Consider the following 16,254-nt stretch of genomic DNA (forward strand, 5'->3'; position numbering starts at 1 on the left):
GAAAACAGGACCATTTCTGCTCCCACTGCTCACTCTAAGCACATCCTTCCATTCTTCACATTATCCGCTTTCCTCCCTTCTTATCAAAGAAATTAAAGACAAAACAAAGCACTCTCCACCCCAGGAAACAATGACAGAAAGCTACTAAACTCAACTACTGCAACACAGCAACACTTCTCACCCAAAACACCACCTTTCACTGCAAACAATCTTTCTTAGAAAGGGTTTAAACCAAAAGAGCCAGGTTTGACTTACCCCTGGGGAAAAGCCACGAGCTCCCAGGACAGAGCCAGGCGTGACACTGAGCATGTACAGCCCAGCCCCTCCTGTGTGTCTTTGGACCTTAAAGGCAGATGCCACCTGCTTGGTAGAGGGTCAGATCTGACACAGGCACAGCCCGAGCACCGCTGGCACATGTGTGAGTCCAGCAACCTCCTTCCAAAAATAAAGACTGTCACAACCAAGAGGTAGCTGGTTTCCTTTGTTTTTTTCATCCAAAACTTGGTGCTTCAACACTCTGAACTACTCCTGGATTAATAGCATGGTTTATGAAGAAACCAGAAATTAATATTTCGGTGAAGCTGCTGTGTTGGGTTTTAAGAGGTCCAAGCACCTCCATTTCTCCCTAACTTCCCTCAAAAACTGGGGCTCTCATTTGGTTTGTGTTTTTCCTGCAGAGTGCACATTCTCAGAAATTATCAATATGGTTTAGGGGTGCAGAACTTTGTGGCTTGATGTCGGTGTAAAGCTATACTGGTAAAATTTTGTAACATAAAATATTTCACAACAGGGATGAGCAAAATGATTTGGAGCTTTCTGCTTGTTGCCAAAACTGCAGGGTGTTGCTTTCTGCTTCTCCCTATGAGGTGTGTCAATGCTGTACAGTTTTCTATGTCTGAGCCTGTAGTTCTTAGTGGACATGCAGATGGGGCCAGAGAAGTTTTGTCTAAGTTACAAATGTCACTCTTTTCTCACAGGTTAGTCCCTTAAGCAATATGCTAGTGGAGTACTCCGGAAACCTTGACGCAGAGAGAAGAACATCTGTTCTTATGAGGAGAGCACTTCCACATTATACCAGTGTACCCAACAAATGATTCATGATGTCTAAATAAGGACATCTAATATGCCTCATTTTATTCATAGTTCTCAAAGTGCTCTCTGCAAAGGAAGATAGTGTGATACTGCCATATTACCTGTGACTAAACTGAGACACCAGGAGGCCATAGAATTACTCAGCATTAGTCAGCAAGCCATAAATACAGCCTTGGTCACCTGAGTCCCAATCTGGTGCTTGCTCTAAAAGGAACTAGTGATTTTGGGTGTTTAGATAGAGAAATTCAGAAAGGCCTTAATTTCTTTAGGTAGAGTATATGCTGTACCACCTGCACTAAGAAACTCCCAAACTTCATTTCTCTTCAGACACCAAAATGCTGATCCTAGGAATGAAAATCAAGAGTTGCAGAAATGCTGTGACACACACAGAGTTCAGGGTGGAAGGAGAATTCCAATCCAGACTAAAACCTAATCCTGAATTTATACAGGATTTAACCCCTTAAAATCCCTTCATTCATGTGCATATTAGTATATTACTCCTCAGCCACCACAGGGTGCGAGCTGGATAGAGATTTAAGTCACAGAGGATTCAGCAGCTTCACCTCCAGCAATCCCAATCCACATGCTCGTCCCTGCCTTCTCCAGTTACACCTTGAAGCCCATCGAAAGCAATGCTAAACAAGCGATGTAAAGTTCATGAGCATTACGTCTAAATGCCTGAATCCTGGTGTCGGTTGTATTTTTAGTTTTTGCGTGGGGAGGGGGCTCCTTTTCAGATCGCACCGTTAAAACTGGAGGAACTTGGCAGCCCCGGTGGAGCTGGAATTCCCCCTGCTCTGCACTGTAACGCTGCAGCGATTTGTAGCCATCGGTACCTCATGAAGCTCACAGCTGTGCAAGAGGAGAAGGATGCGGGTCTGGCAGCACGGGACAAGCGTGCGCCTGGCAGGCGATGTCATCTGGAATTCCCCGACTTGCGGCTCTTGTCCCCCGTGCCTGGAGCAGCCACCCTCAGCCAGCAGAGCACACCCTGAAGCACCCCCCTGTAACCCTCTTCCAAAGCTAGGGACCTTCAGAAGTCAAACAGCTTCAGTTCTACCCCCTGAACAGGGGGGAAAGGGAGCAGGCTCTCCAGCCCCTCGGAGAAGATTGCAGTTGAATTTCATCAACCTCTATTGCACCTCTTTCTATGTCTACTTCATCATCAAGCAGCCTCTCTTCCCAGCATGAATTGCACTGTAGAATGGATTTTCCTCCTTGTTTCTTTGCCTGATGCCATATTCCAAGGTCTTAGCTCACATGAGCCCAAAAGGGACTGACTCCCATCCTGGCAAAGGCAGGTTGTGCTGAACTGAGCTCACTAGTGTTCATTCTCCTTTCGATTTTAAGCTGAGCTTTCAGGTTTAGCACCTTAAAATTTAGACTTCCATCAAGTTCTTTAAATCCTTCATATTGTCTTTGCATGTAAGCTGCTCCTATGTGTCAGTCCTAGAAAATCTTACTCCAAAAGAATACTGATAGATGCATGGGTTAGAAAGGGCAAATGTAAGGAATAACAAAGACCAACAGAGGATTCTTTTGAGACAGAATATAACTTCCACCTATGGTTCAGGTTTTTTTCCCAGTTCCCACATTTGTCAGATGTTTCACAGATCTGGTCTCACTAAAAAAACGTGAACAGTAGCATGGGTTGCAGGGAGGGGCAGCAGTGAGAAAAGCAGTGGAGTCTCACAGGGGTATGCATTTAAAGAAGCTCACTGCCAGAAGGGTGAACCCTGATCTCAGAAGTAGCCAACAGCCAAGGAGATGTGGGGAACATGGGAAGGAACAGGGAGTGGCAGCAGCAAAGGGCTCTGCGACACTGCTGGTGTCCTACAGCATCTGACAAGGACAGACCAGGGAACACTGTTAACTTCTCCTGTCCTCCAGGAAAGAGTGCTTGTCCTGTACACACCCTGTTTCAGCTGTGAGCTGTATGGTATTTAGAGGAAATAAAGCAGTTCTGTCTCACAGGAAAGCTGAGTGTTCTGCTAGGGTCTATTCTAACAGTGCATCTTCATCTCCCTGTGATTTGGATTTGTCTTCTGGAAGCATATGTGTGTGAGATGAATGGAAAGGGGTAGGAAGGGATGGTTCAGCTTCCTGGTTTGGTGTTTACTCAAATCTTGAGTGCACAGGCAACACTGACTTATATCAAAAAAGTGAAACTGGCTGTACAAAATAATCCTCCTAATTCACCATGATGCAAAACGTAAGGGGGATTTTTCTTCCTTCATCATCTCCTTTCAGTTAGAGTCATCTGAGTACGACTGCCTGCAGTGATGCAACATTTGCAGCTTTGTGGCAGCCCCTCAAAGCACATTATATCACTGCAGCCCTGTGCCCCACTCCAGTGCTCTGCTCCAGTGCTGGCTGCAGAGCTCCTCTGGGAGGAAAAGACTCCCTCTGCATTCCCACTGGGGCTCCAAGAACGAGCACTGCATGGCCTGCTCCCTGCAAACTGCTGGGAATGGCTTCTTGAAGCTGAACAATTTCAGTGCCTCCACAGCCCAGGAACACACTGCATCTTCTATCAACAGCTCATCTACTCAGCTATCTATGTATCATCATTGTCAGCCTGACAGCAGGGACCGCTTTTGCGTAACAGAGGTTTCATCCTCGTGGCTGCATGCAGCTCAGCACTCCACCAGCACTTGAGACACTCTCCCCTAAATGTAACCCCTATTTTTTTCCTTCAAGGTTTCCTTCAGCATCTTATGAACTTTCCCAGATGTCTCTTATCACCCACTCATCTTTTGACACCCCCTTTTTACCTGTCCTTGGAAGCTCAGCCATGGACATCCCCTCCTTTCTGCTCAGCCCTGACGCCCACTCCATTTCTCAACCCTGGCCAAGGTGAAGCACTGCCACAGCAATTCCTTCACCTGCCCACTGCAATTGGTGCTTTCTAGTCTGGGCTACAAACTCCTCATAAGCCACAGAAGAGCACCCAACCTGTGTGGAGAAGCCCAGGGTTAGAATGCAAACCTGGAGCTCAGGACACCCAAGCTCAGCCCCCAGCTCCTGGGTGACCTGTCCAGCTTTGTTCTTCCATTCTTGACGTATAACAGTGTCCCCAAACTGGTATAGCACATAGACACCTGTTAACAATCAGTGCATCTCCAGGGAAATATGGTCCCAAGACTTTCCAAGTTTAGATAAAAAAAGAAAATATAAATAATCAATTTTAAGAAAGTCTTGAACCCAAAACAAATTAAAAGCATTTGCATTATTTTGTAACTCACTTTTCCAGTCAATCCCTTTTCCAAACCTATTGCAGTGGTGGTGAGAAGCAGTGCCCATCTGGAGAAGGAAGAGTCAGAGCAGCTGGACAAAGATAAGATCTTTCACTGCAGTAAGTGAGAAAGTCTTCTCAAAAGCAGCACAAGTGGAAAATCCAGGCCCAGCCCTCAAAATTCTGAGGTATTTTTGGTCTAAGTCCAAAAATAAGTGTTGTAACAGAAACTTTGCAGGCAAACTGTCCAGAAGCCACAAAACATTTGCAAGTCCCTTTAAAAAATAATAAATCACCTAGGTCTAAGTAATAGATATAATTTGCTCTATTTTCAATACCCAGCAGAGAGCATGTGTTTGGGTCTAACTTTCAAAGTTTATATAGGAGTTTTCATAGCCAGACAGCCCTGGTAGCGTCACAGCAGCATGAACAGAGTGATGAGTCCTCCCCTCAGGGGAGGAGGGGACAGCACAGCTCTCTGCTGAGGCATCTCCTGATGGGTCACTGCTGCCTCCAGCCCTGCTGCCACATGCCAGCCTCTGCTGTCCAGCTGCAGCTACAACTGAAGACAACAGAGACCATTTCTTGTCTCTCTGAGCTCAGTTCCTAACCCAAAATCACTCCATGGCCCACTTGTCCACCATCAGTAATCTGCAGCAGGTGCCTGGGGAAGTAGGAACTCAGACACCTCTGCTATTGCATTCTGCTGCACAGGATGGGGAGACCCCTCATCTTTCCTGGAGGAGCAGTCTTAAATGTCCAAAGCAGCCCAAACCAGTTAGCCATATCCTTTCAGATACTCAGATCTCTGCAGTGTCAGGGAATATTAAAAGAAATAAAACAACAGCCCCAGAAATAAAAGCAGGAGAGGTCATTTTCAAGAGGTGTCAGTCATGAGAAAAATACAGCTATCATAGGTCTTCATCACTACTCTTCTGTAGTGATTTTGGATCTCTAATAAGGAAAATTGCAAAGTTCTGGAGAGGCAATGGCCAGAAATCTCATCTTCTTGAGGCTTGCTAAATCAAATTCACCTCTTGAGATTTGACCTTCAGTGTTTTTCCTGCTATCACAGCATTTACCCAATAAAAATATCTACCTCGTATCGCTGCTATTTTTTACAAGGAGCTTTCAGCATTTCCCACAGGAAATGGGACTGTCTTAATTATTGTCTGCCAAACTTCTGGAGTGTTGAGTGCAACCAGCATCTCTAAGTTTTCACTGGTCTACCTCCATCACATCAGCACAGAGATCACAACACAGAATCAAAAATTACTTTATTTATTTATTACAGATGGTAAAATAATTCAGCCAAGCAAATTAGAACTTCAGAAAGGCAGTCATGGTGTCAGAAACTGACTCTGGTAAAGGCCAGACACAAGGGAAAAAAATATCCAAGCCCAACAGGAAAAGTCCACTTGCAGCAGGGGCAGAGTGGCAAGGAAAGACCTCAGCTACATCACACTGCTGCTCTGGCCAGAGTTCAAGGTCTGCTTTGTGTACTGTCCCTTACCTACATGCAAGCATGTTTTTGAGACATGGCTCTGGCCTGAGCCCTGGCTGTCTGGAGAGGAAATGCCCATGAGCACTGTTAGCCCAAACCTCTCATTTTATGCAGCACAGGCAAGTTAGGCACAATCTCAGCTCAACTTCTGACACCCCAGTCCACCCCAAATGGCCTGAGCTCATCTCTTCCTGAGAACTGTGCACCCTCAGAGCAAGTGCCAGCTGCAGGCACTACCTGACCACGAGAACCTGAGAGAAACCCCAGATCAAGGGTTCATCACCAGTGTGGCTGGGCCCCCAAACCAGGGACCTGCTGTGCACTGGGTGACTGCGAGGGAGATCTCTGTGAGCTCCTGGCTGCCCTGCCTGGTAACACAAGTGGAGACTGTGTGATGCAGAGAGCAGGAGCTGTGGCCCCAATGGCTCATGATGGGGTTGTAGCCCTGCAACATGCTCTGAGCTCTGTTCAAAGTCTGGCATGGTGCCTGCAGCCTCTTTCCTGCTTGCACTATATCACTATCAGTAGTATTAAGGGCATTCGGTCCCCAGGACAGTAACACACCCTGCCAAGAGTGGAGCTTCCTTTCAACTTGCTGAGATCTGAACGTTTTTGACATGTGAAGGAGTGAGATCGTGCCTCTGCCAGGGTTGCCCCAACAGCTCCTGGGTGTTTTTGCCCAAGTCTTGGTGTGCTGCAGATGCAGCCTCCAGGAAGGTGCTGGCACCTGTGCATGCTGAGCAGCAGGTGTTGAGCTCCTTGTCCCATGCATACAGGACAGGCATTTCCCAAATTTGGCCACTGTGAGGAGGCAGCAGGGAGAGGACATCCCACACGGGCTATCTCAGCATGTCACCCCACCAAGAGGAAGCAAACCAAGAGAAATCAGGCAGCCCAGGCTGATTTTCAGCCCTGGGAAACTATGCATTACAAGGCATTTAGTTATACTAATACAGTGAGAGAAGAGAGAGACAGACAGGGAGCATGAAACATGTGCTTCTTTTTTAGAACATGACAGTTCTCAGACTGCCTACTGCAAAAGGCTTGTGACATTTTGTGTTGAGCCAGGTAAGACACTTGGCTCCCTAAGGTACCTACTCTTACAGGAGCTGCTTCTGTCTTTTAATACTCAAACTCCTTATGAACTGCTCAGGGGACTTAGAAAGTCCTGCTCACAAGCTTTCTCTCAAAGGCTGAATTATTAAAAAACCAAATAAATCATCATGGTAATACAGAAAGTCCCCTGAACTCTTTAGAAGCAGGAAACTGTAAACAGCAACATCCTGAGTTTCAGTAAATAATTAAAATGCAAACAGAAACACCAGCAAAGCAGATGTTAGGTGCAGATTCCTGTAATATGAATTTGGTTGAAGCTTCCCAAACTTGTTAGCCACCCCACTCCCCCCAGCCAACCCGTGAAATCTGGTGTGTTTTGGATACTAAACATTAACTCCCACTGCTCACCCTTGCCACCAGTGATGCTCCTACAGGAAAAGGAGCTCTTCTGCTAAATACCACACCAGCGTTTTTCAGCGTGTGGCAACTCGGTGGCAGGGCAGCTATTCCTAAGCCCAAGGGCAGAGAATCCTTCTCTCAAAAATAAGAGCACTTGCAAAAACCTTTCTGTGTGTCACAAAATAGCTCCAAGACAGGGTAGATGAAGGACAAAGAATTAAGAGCAGATTATAGTCCTGGAGGACAGGAACAAATGAAGTGTTTGTCAGGAGCACTGCTGGTGTGTAAGGGAATGCTACCTGGAGCGCTCACAGGATCTCTGCTTTTGTAACTATGCTGAGTGCTAAGAAATTACAGGGTTGACTCCCTATAATTTTATCAATACATTGCCACACCTAATGTGATTTATGATTTTTGCTTGTGATAATTTTAAAGCTGTAGCTGCTGTAGTGCTGTGAATACATATGGCATCACCCTTTTCATGAAAAACAGGAATGATGTTTCCATTTTAAGATGAAAATTCACAAATATGAACAACCAAACTTGGAAAACTGTATAAATAAATTTTGTTGTTTCTATGGTGTGTTTTAACCCTGTAATATTTGAGCCCCTAGTGCCCATGTTAGCTCTCAGAGCCAGGTGAACTACAGTTTCACACCTGTCACTGCCACCTCATATACCCACTTACAGCAATTCCAGCCATCCCACTATTGCTCCCCACCAGCTCCTGCTCCCCAGACACTGCTGGCAATACACAGCTGAGCCACTGCTGTTGGCAGCATCCAGCTCACCAGCACAATTCGAGCTTCTTTCCATACATTTGTTCAGCCTACAGTGACTTTTGTGCCTATCAACATTATTAAACCACACAGGCACTGAACCTCCCAGGGCAAGGTTTTGTAAGCAGGCTTGTTTTTATGTTGCAAAGAGCCTACTGAAGCCCTGATCATTTACTGCAGGGTTTCCCCCTTCTCACTTGGGGAGGTGGCTGCTCTCTTTATAGCTCCATGCCCTAACTGAATTCCCCTTGCTTATGTGTACTGGTATTTATCACATCAGACCACCTGTGGCATTTGAACACCTGATGGGAAATGACTCAGCAGCAAAATCCTGTGGGGAGGTAATCTGCTACAAAGGAGTGATTGTAAACAGGCACCAAAAACTCCCAAGTAAGGCCTAAGAACAGATACAGATGTTTTCATGACGCTATCTGAGCTGCTGTTATCTATTATCAGCAGAGCTAGTCAAACCTCAGAAATCTATTATAGCAAATTATTTTCATTCTGATTGTTTCAGTGTTGATCATGGACTACAAAATTTTAAGGTAAAAAGAAGGCAAAATTTCCATGTCAGTATAACCACTGGCTCCTACCACCATGTCCACATTCCCAGGACACATAAGTGCAAAACTAGCTTAGAGCCAGGCACCAAACTGAAAGCCAAGCTGCCTTGATTTCCTCCTCATCCAAGACCCCTCTTCCTCCCCCATACCTTATTACTCCTATAGAAAATTTTTTTTGTAAGGAAAGCTTCAAAAGTATTTTGGACACATGTTGAGCAGCAGAGGGTTTTATTTTTCCCCAAATCAAAGCTGAGTCCTTTTGCTTTGTATCAGGTCAGAAATCCTGGTGTTTGTGGAGAGAAGCTTTTGCAAATTGGCTTGTAGCAGAAGGTACAATGTAAATCAGCATGGAATTATAACATGTAGAATGAACACCCTAAATGCCTCTGAACAGATGAACTATTAAGAACTTGCTTCTTTAATTTCTTCAGCATTTTTGGAAGTTTGGCAAGGCACTATAAATCAGATATACTTTCCTCACAGTACAAAGGACTCCATGAAAGATTTCACATATTCTCCTTGCAGTCCTTTGGGATCTGAGGAAAAAAAGAAAAAGGTTGGTGTGGTTCCACTTTAATCCTTTAAGCAGCACCAAAAGGACCTCCAAGCAGACAAATATTTTCTTGAGAAGCCTATACTGTTTTGAAGAAGAAAAAGTACTGTCCTTGTCAGTGACTGTGGAGTAAAGAGGTCCAGCAGGGACAGAATGGAGGAGGGCAGCAGGGATAAGAAGACTTCAGGGGCTCTGCCAGGAAGAGAGAACTGAAGAGGGTTCAGTGTGCAACTCTTGAGCACTTTTTTGCAAGTATTCTATCTTTTAAACCCATCTTCTGATGAGATTGCAGTACAGGAACAGGACAGTGACCGAAGAATAGACCTCAAAGATGAGATAAATACCCTCCCCTCCTCAGCACCAGCAGCACACATCCCAGATGAGGTGCTGCAGGCAGTGAGAGGTCCCGTGCTGGCAGCATGTCCACTGCAGAGCTGCTCTACAAGGGTTATTTTGGCACATGGACTGCTGTCTCCCATGTGGTCCTTCCCTCATGGAATTTTTACCAGGGGCAGCAGCTTAACTGTGAATGTGACCAGCACCCCCAGAGAGCTCACAAAGGCCAGAAACAAAAGCATTTTCCCACCTCTCCTTCCTGCATGGAGCCAGTGCTGCTCCTTCAGGAGCCACCAGCTGCTCTGAGCACACCACAAGCTGCTCAGAACCATTTCTGGGCCCTCTCAGTCTCTGGAAAGTACCTGCACTATCCGTGGCTGTTTGTGCAACTACATCTACACCAAGTCATGTGTCTTTCTTTACTTGAATTCAGGTCTTTCTGCCAACACAGCAAGTTTGGGCTCCCATAGCGTAGGTGAAGACAGCTAAAATTTGTCCACTCTGTCATAGCAGGAGTTCAGTTATTCCTTAGCAAAGCATAGTATGAGGAAAGAGAAAAAAAGTGCAGTTGCCCAAACACAAGGATTCTGCAGAGCTGCACATGGGATGAGATGCTCCTGCAGGACATGACCCTATGACAACTTAAGCAAATCTCTGTCCCTGTGTCACCCAGCTGATACCTGAGTGAAAGGAGAGCTCATACTCCAGCATTGATTCACAGCCATGAGGGACACAGCCCCCTGCTGCTGCAGCCAGATGCTTTGTCTGGATGTGTCCCCTCCCAAGGCAAGGAGAGAAGCCTGCAGTCTCACTAGAGCCTGTTGGCAGTGGTGAGCTCGGGGTGCAGGGAGTTCCCACCTTTGTGCTGTGTTCAGCATTGACCTTGGCCAGACTCCTGTCTGATAACTGCAGTCCATTCACCAGCCCTGTTTGATAGGTGTGGGAACCAGTGGGGGAAGGTGAAGTGACACATGCAAGGCTCCTGATGAAAGATCTCTTTGAACCCAGGAGCTCTAGCTGGCTGGAACTAGGCTCTGCTCACCAAAATCCATCCAGATGCAGCACCCAATAGATGATGTTTCTATGGACCAAACAGTCCCCTCCTTTCCAATTTCTAATACCCTCCTTAAGCAATTTCTTACAATTTTCTTCATTATTTTCTAAAAACAATTTTTTTCTACATACCTGGCTGGGGGGTTTTGTTTGATTTTTTGGTTTTAGCAACCTCCTCAAAACTCAGGACCATGTCTGAGAAATCAGGTTACCAGCACAGATGCTGCAGAGACAAGAGGATTTCAGGGCTGTTCCTCTGTTATTAGCGAGACTTGGGAGGCTGGACTGTATCACATTGTGTTGAGAACACAAAGCAAGAAATGAAAGGAGAAAGAGCAGTTTGTGTGAGAGCCCTTTCATTCAGAAGGGAGGAGTGAGCCACGGTGGACACCTTCAACAGAACAACGACCTGAAATCCTGAGGCCACCAATTAGCCTGGGCATGGGGAGAGGGAGGAGCAGAGCAGGCAGGGCTACAGTGCACCAGCAGGTGCATTCTCAACAACCCCCAAAGAAGAGAGCTCCTGGGTAAAACACAGCCTAATGACCATTATTTCCAAGAACACAAGTAACTTATCTGTAAACATCACTCCCCCAACCAGGCATTAGCTGAAAAAAAAGCAGCTTTGGGTAGAGATACTAATTACATAGCTCTCAACAGCTGGACTTTGATCATAATTACAGTGCCTTCTTCATCTGACATTAGTGGCTTTCAGCTGCAGCTAGGTGGGCACTTCTTGGAAGGTGGAAATCCCGCCTGTTTCAGATAATCACCTCTTCTTATGACTCAGAGCTGACCTGGGTTTCCTGCAGCACAGGGTGAGCTCCCACGGTACCATCCAAGCCAGTATTTCACGGGGGTCAGTGGCTGGCACTTCAGTGCAGGTGCTTCTGTCACTATAGCAGCACTTCCCAAGTCCCAGGAGCCAGAGCACTGAGTGTGCATATTCCTGATTTCAAGTATTTCCCTTTAAAAGGGAAGTAGAAAGACTTTGAGGTCTGCTGAATTTTAGCATCTCAGCTCTTTCTGTTTAAGAAGAAGATGGGCAGATTCAGGATACACTTGTCCAAACAACCTCACTTCTGTCATAAGCTACATTTGCATCCTTCACTTCTGCAAAAGGATGTACATCCCCACCAGCACCCACTGTTCCTCTGCCCCTCTGTTAGCTGGGCTGCAGCTCCAGCACTGAACTCCAACACACAGCAATGAGTGGGGTTGTGAAGAAGGAGGCTGCTGCCCTGTGACCCAGCTGAGTTCCCTTTTTGTGATGCTTTGCTTTGATACCCACGTTTACAAAGAATTTAATAGCCTAATGAGGGAGCTGGGCTGTTGAGACAGAGGCTGAAGTTGCCCAAACAATCATACAAGGCACAGAGTCTGGGCACTCAGCTATTTTTCCTCATCTGTGGCACTGAATTACTGTGTTGTTTGGATATATCGTTTTACAGTGGCCTGTGAAATGACAGACATAAAACATATGAGCATCATAAAGGCACATTAGCTAACACTCCTCGGTGTGCTGTGTCTTCACCTCTTGACAGAGGAAATGTTTTAGCTGGCTCTGACGTGCCCTGCCTGCTGGATGCCCCCAAACTGAAGAGATAAGTAGATGAAGCAATTACAGAGGGTGAATCAAAGCCACAAACCTTAGACTTACCTGGGATTTGTAGCTGCTTCCCCCTCCACACTGAACTAGAGGGAAATCTGTGTGACATGCATGCCCTCCCACCAGTTTAACAGGGCTTAAAACACTTTTCACTATTGGTGTTTTGCCAGCATACCTCAGCTCAGCGTTATCAGTTTGCTGGTTAGATAATTACTAGACGTAATTTTAAGGTTGCAAAGAAGCACACTGGTACTAGCTAAATAAAGTATTTTGACCACATCAAAGCAGAAGTGTTTCAAACTGTGTAAAATAAATGCAATTCTGAAACTATTGAATTTTGTTAAAGCAGTCAGAGAAATGTCACATAACACATCATGAATATGCAATCAGTGGAGCTTAATGATGAAGACTATCCATGTCTCAGACTGAGAAAAGTATCTTTAGGACCAGCTTTGAGCTGATTTTGACCTGTGGCAGAGCACAGTCACTAATAATTGAACAAATGCCACTCTTGGCTCATGTAAAGAGACATGCATAACAGCTGAGACATGTTGTTACTCTAAGCTACATCTCAAGCAGGTTTTATGACTGAGGGGTGTCACAAATTCTCTCTGTCCTGGGGCTTCCCATACTGCAATGATCACTCAAAAGCTCATCATGCTGCTAAGGCGTGTGGTAGGAGCAGCATTTCTACTGTAAGGCCTGACTCGCTGGATAAGGCAGATTTGTAGGGGGGAAAGGCTTATTTAAAAAGTTCTGTCAAATACAGCCAATGGATTCTTTTTCTCTTTAATTCATGCTCCAGCTGAATTTTTTGCCTGAGCCACAGCACCAGTTTTTGGACCTGTTATTTGACGTGAGGTGGGATACGATCTGGCAGGAGCTCACGGGCTGGGAAGCTGTCCCACAGCTCAGGTACACTTCACGATTTCCAGTGTCAGGGCATTCCCTGTTGTTTATTTTCCCTTTTTCTTCATTTCCAGTTTTGGAATTTGCCTGGCTGGGGCTTCCAGCCATGGAAACATTAATGTGCTAAAGACTCCGTGCTGCCAGCCCAGACCCACCGTGCCGGGCAGGCGCGGCACCTGTCCTGCTTTCTCCTGTCCTGCTTTCTCCTGTCCTGCTTTCTCCTGTCCTGCTTTCTCCTGTCCTGCTTTCTCCTGTCCTGCTTTCTGCTGTCCTGCTTTCTGCTGGCCACAGGCTGGGCTCAGTGGGCTTGCAGGAGATCACAGCGTGGCTGCATGTGCCTGGCCAGCCCTGGGCTGGTGTTGTGGAAGGTCTCTCTGGGGAATCCAATACCCTGGCTCCTTTCCATCTTCCTGTGCCCTGGCAGCGCGGCCAAGGACCGTGTGCTATTCCCCAGCCTCTCCTTTCCCTCTGCTGGCCCCAAACACGGCCCCTCCTCGCTGCCAGGTCCCCACTCTCCTCCCCAGGACCTCCGCACAGCACTGGCACCAAACACCCGGATTAAGAGAGCATAAGAGCCCCCACAAACCTTGTAACAAAGCACAACAGCAGGAACAAAAAGGCAGAGATGGCAAAGCTGGCTGCAGTGCCACGGGCTGGGTGATGGTGGCCAAGCCCTTTCCCCAACACAGAGCTATGCAGCAGGGCACCCTTCCCCAGCACCCTGCAAGGATGCAGAGTTAATAGTTAACTCTCCCAGGGATTAATGCCTCCTGAGACACCAGCCAGGGCTTTTACAAAACACAGACAGTCTTCTAAAGGAGCTCAACAAGTGACTGTGCCCAGAGGATTTCACCTCTCCGAACTTTACGACTGGAAAAATACCATCTACATGTCATTTGCATGCTTAAATATAGTATCTTCTATTGGGAGAAACAAACAAACCGACAATGTGATACTGTGACACCTCGTGTGGACATGCTCTTTTATCTGCTGGAAAGTTATAAAACTTGGGCATAACAACAAAGCTAAAATAAGAGTGGTTGTCAGGCTCTGACGCTGGCTGTTAGACAGAAGGAAAAAATATTCCTGGAAAATTGCTCTCTCTTAGAAGGCAGATTTTTTTTTTTCCCTCTGAATCTTTAAGATTAATTATTTATGCTTTAAATTCCAAAATCTCAGGGCTTAATGTTTCAGCTTATATTATTCCCAGGAATTTTTTCACTTTAAAGAAACAAACAAACAAACACACAACAGAAAGTTAAAGGCATTCCTGTGCTACCCCAAGCACTTCTGCTCCAAAACACCAGGGAAAGATACTATCAGCTTTCGTGTTATTTATCATATATTTTTTTCCTCTAATGCCAAAGAGGAAAAGGGGATATCTTCAACGGATGCCTATAATTAAACAGTAACCTGTTAGAAAGCCAAAAATAATAATAAGCTCCACTGAGCATGAAGAGAGGCACATTTTTTCCGCGTGCAGCCCAGCTGGCAGCAGCCGACAGCAGGGAAGTTAACAATTACACCGAGACTGCGATCAAACCTGCGATAGCAGAGCTACGTCACGCTCAACTCACCGCTGGATGCAGGGATCAGGGTAGTATGGCAAGGTGGTGAAAGGTGCTGCTTCAAAATTCATTTCCTTCCAGCCCCTCCTTGGGGACAAAGCGAAATAAATAAATAAATAGATATAAAGCCAGCAGGCTAAAAGCAATAAGGTCAAGTGGTACACGAGGTACAACTTTAGAGATTTATTTTACACTTGTGGATGGGTGGGATCTGCTGGGGACTTGGCCAATGGGAGTCACAGAGTCACCCGAGCATCACCACCACTCCCTCCTCGCCAGCTGGGCATCTTCTGCACAGATATTTTCCCCTCCTCTCAACATCCTTAATAAACTTTGGTGTACGCTGGCCACACTTGTTGTTGGGAGCTCATCTGGGGCTTCTCTGAACTTCTGATCTCGCCGGTCATTGGTTGCCTTCCCGCCTGACTTCACAGTTTAATTTTGGCAGCTCTTGCGATTTTACAAACTACAGTGGCCGCTGGTCATCCTCGTCTCCAGATGGCCGGAGTTTCCTCTGCTGGGTGCAGCCCGTGCTGAATTTCATCATTCTTTAAATCTTTCCTTGTCAACTCTGGGGTTAGTACCTGCTTATAGTTGCCTGGGGAATTTTTCAGTCTCTCACACCACAGTTCAAACAGTCTGTTGTGGTCACAGTTTCAAAAGCTGAATGACAAAATATGGGGAAATTCCTCAATTAAAATTAACTCTGAACTTTTGCTCCTCTGCCTCCCCTTCCTGCCCTCCTCCTGCAAGAAAACTATCAGATATATTTAATGTTTCCCTTTATAGCTTTTCGCCATTTTTTCCAAAACAATTGAGATGATACAGAAATCTTGCATGGTTTGGTGTTCTGTCAAAAAACATACACATTTTCCACATTAAAAAAACCCCCAATATTTTCAATTATCTTGAGAAGAAAGTAAAAGTAAGAAAATAGAAATCACATCTTTTTCAGACACTAAAGCCTAGAGAAACAAGAGTGAAATCCACCAAAACAAACTACCAAAGATGAAAAGCAGATCTGATTTTCCTGAAGTAATATGAAAGCAAGAAAGAATGGCTTTAATTCTCTCCCCACCATCTCTTTTTCTTTTTTTCTTGTCTCTTTTGAGTCACACAGAAAATCATTCAGGAAAGCAACCTGTTTTGTCCCCCTGTTTTTTCCCCCTCCATGATTTATCCAAATAGTACAGCCTGTAAACCTATCCTGGTTTTGTGGGTTTGGAGAATGAATGAAATATGAATCAGGAGCTAAATTAAAATGGATTCCAGCAGGAAAAAAATAGCACCCACATATCTGTGCACCAGAGGGATTGCATCTTCAAGCAGACCTTTACATTTGTGTGGACAAGGAGAAGTGTAAGGGACTGCCCTGTAGCTCACCTATAGTGAATATTTTGTGTCAATGTCAGCACTAATTCCAGCCCCCTGAGCAAAAGTCAGGAACCCTCTGAGATGGCAGCAATTACCTCTTATTTTTTGCCTCTGTGTTTTCCTTGTAGGAAATGTTGGTTCGAAGAATGTCACGTGGAAACATTTTCCTTGCTGCCTGCGCCAGAGTGGCAGGAGAGCTATTTCAGACTTGACATTCTCCACCC

General features: G+C 45.7%; 1 protein-coding gene across 1 annotated transcript in view; it reads right to left on the minus strand.

Annotated features, from left to right (window-relative positions):
- Positions 1–14,807, minus strand: part of TP63 (tumor protein p63) — a 98,044-nt gene extending 83,237 nt beyond the window's left edge. Inside the window, exon 1 of the mRNA XM_033068713.1 lies at positions 14,666–14,807. Coding sequence (XP_032924604.1) covers positions 14,666–14,727 — 62 coding nt within the window. The 5' untranslated portion in view covers positions 14,728–14,807. The remainder of the gene's footprint in view (positions 1–14,665) is intronic.
- Positions 14,808–16,254: the final 1,447 nt, after the last annotated feature.

The sequence above is a fragment of the Catharus ustulatus genome, chromosome 10 (genome assembly GCF_009819885.2).
Source record: "Catharus ustulatus isolate bCatUst1 chromosome 10, bCatUst1.pri.v2, whole genome shotgun sequence".
Classification (NCBI taxonomy): Eukaryota; Metazoa; Chordata; class Aves; order Passeriformes; family Turdidae; genus Catharus; species Catharus ustulatus.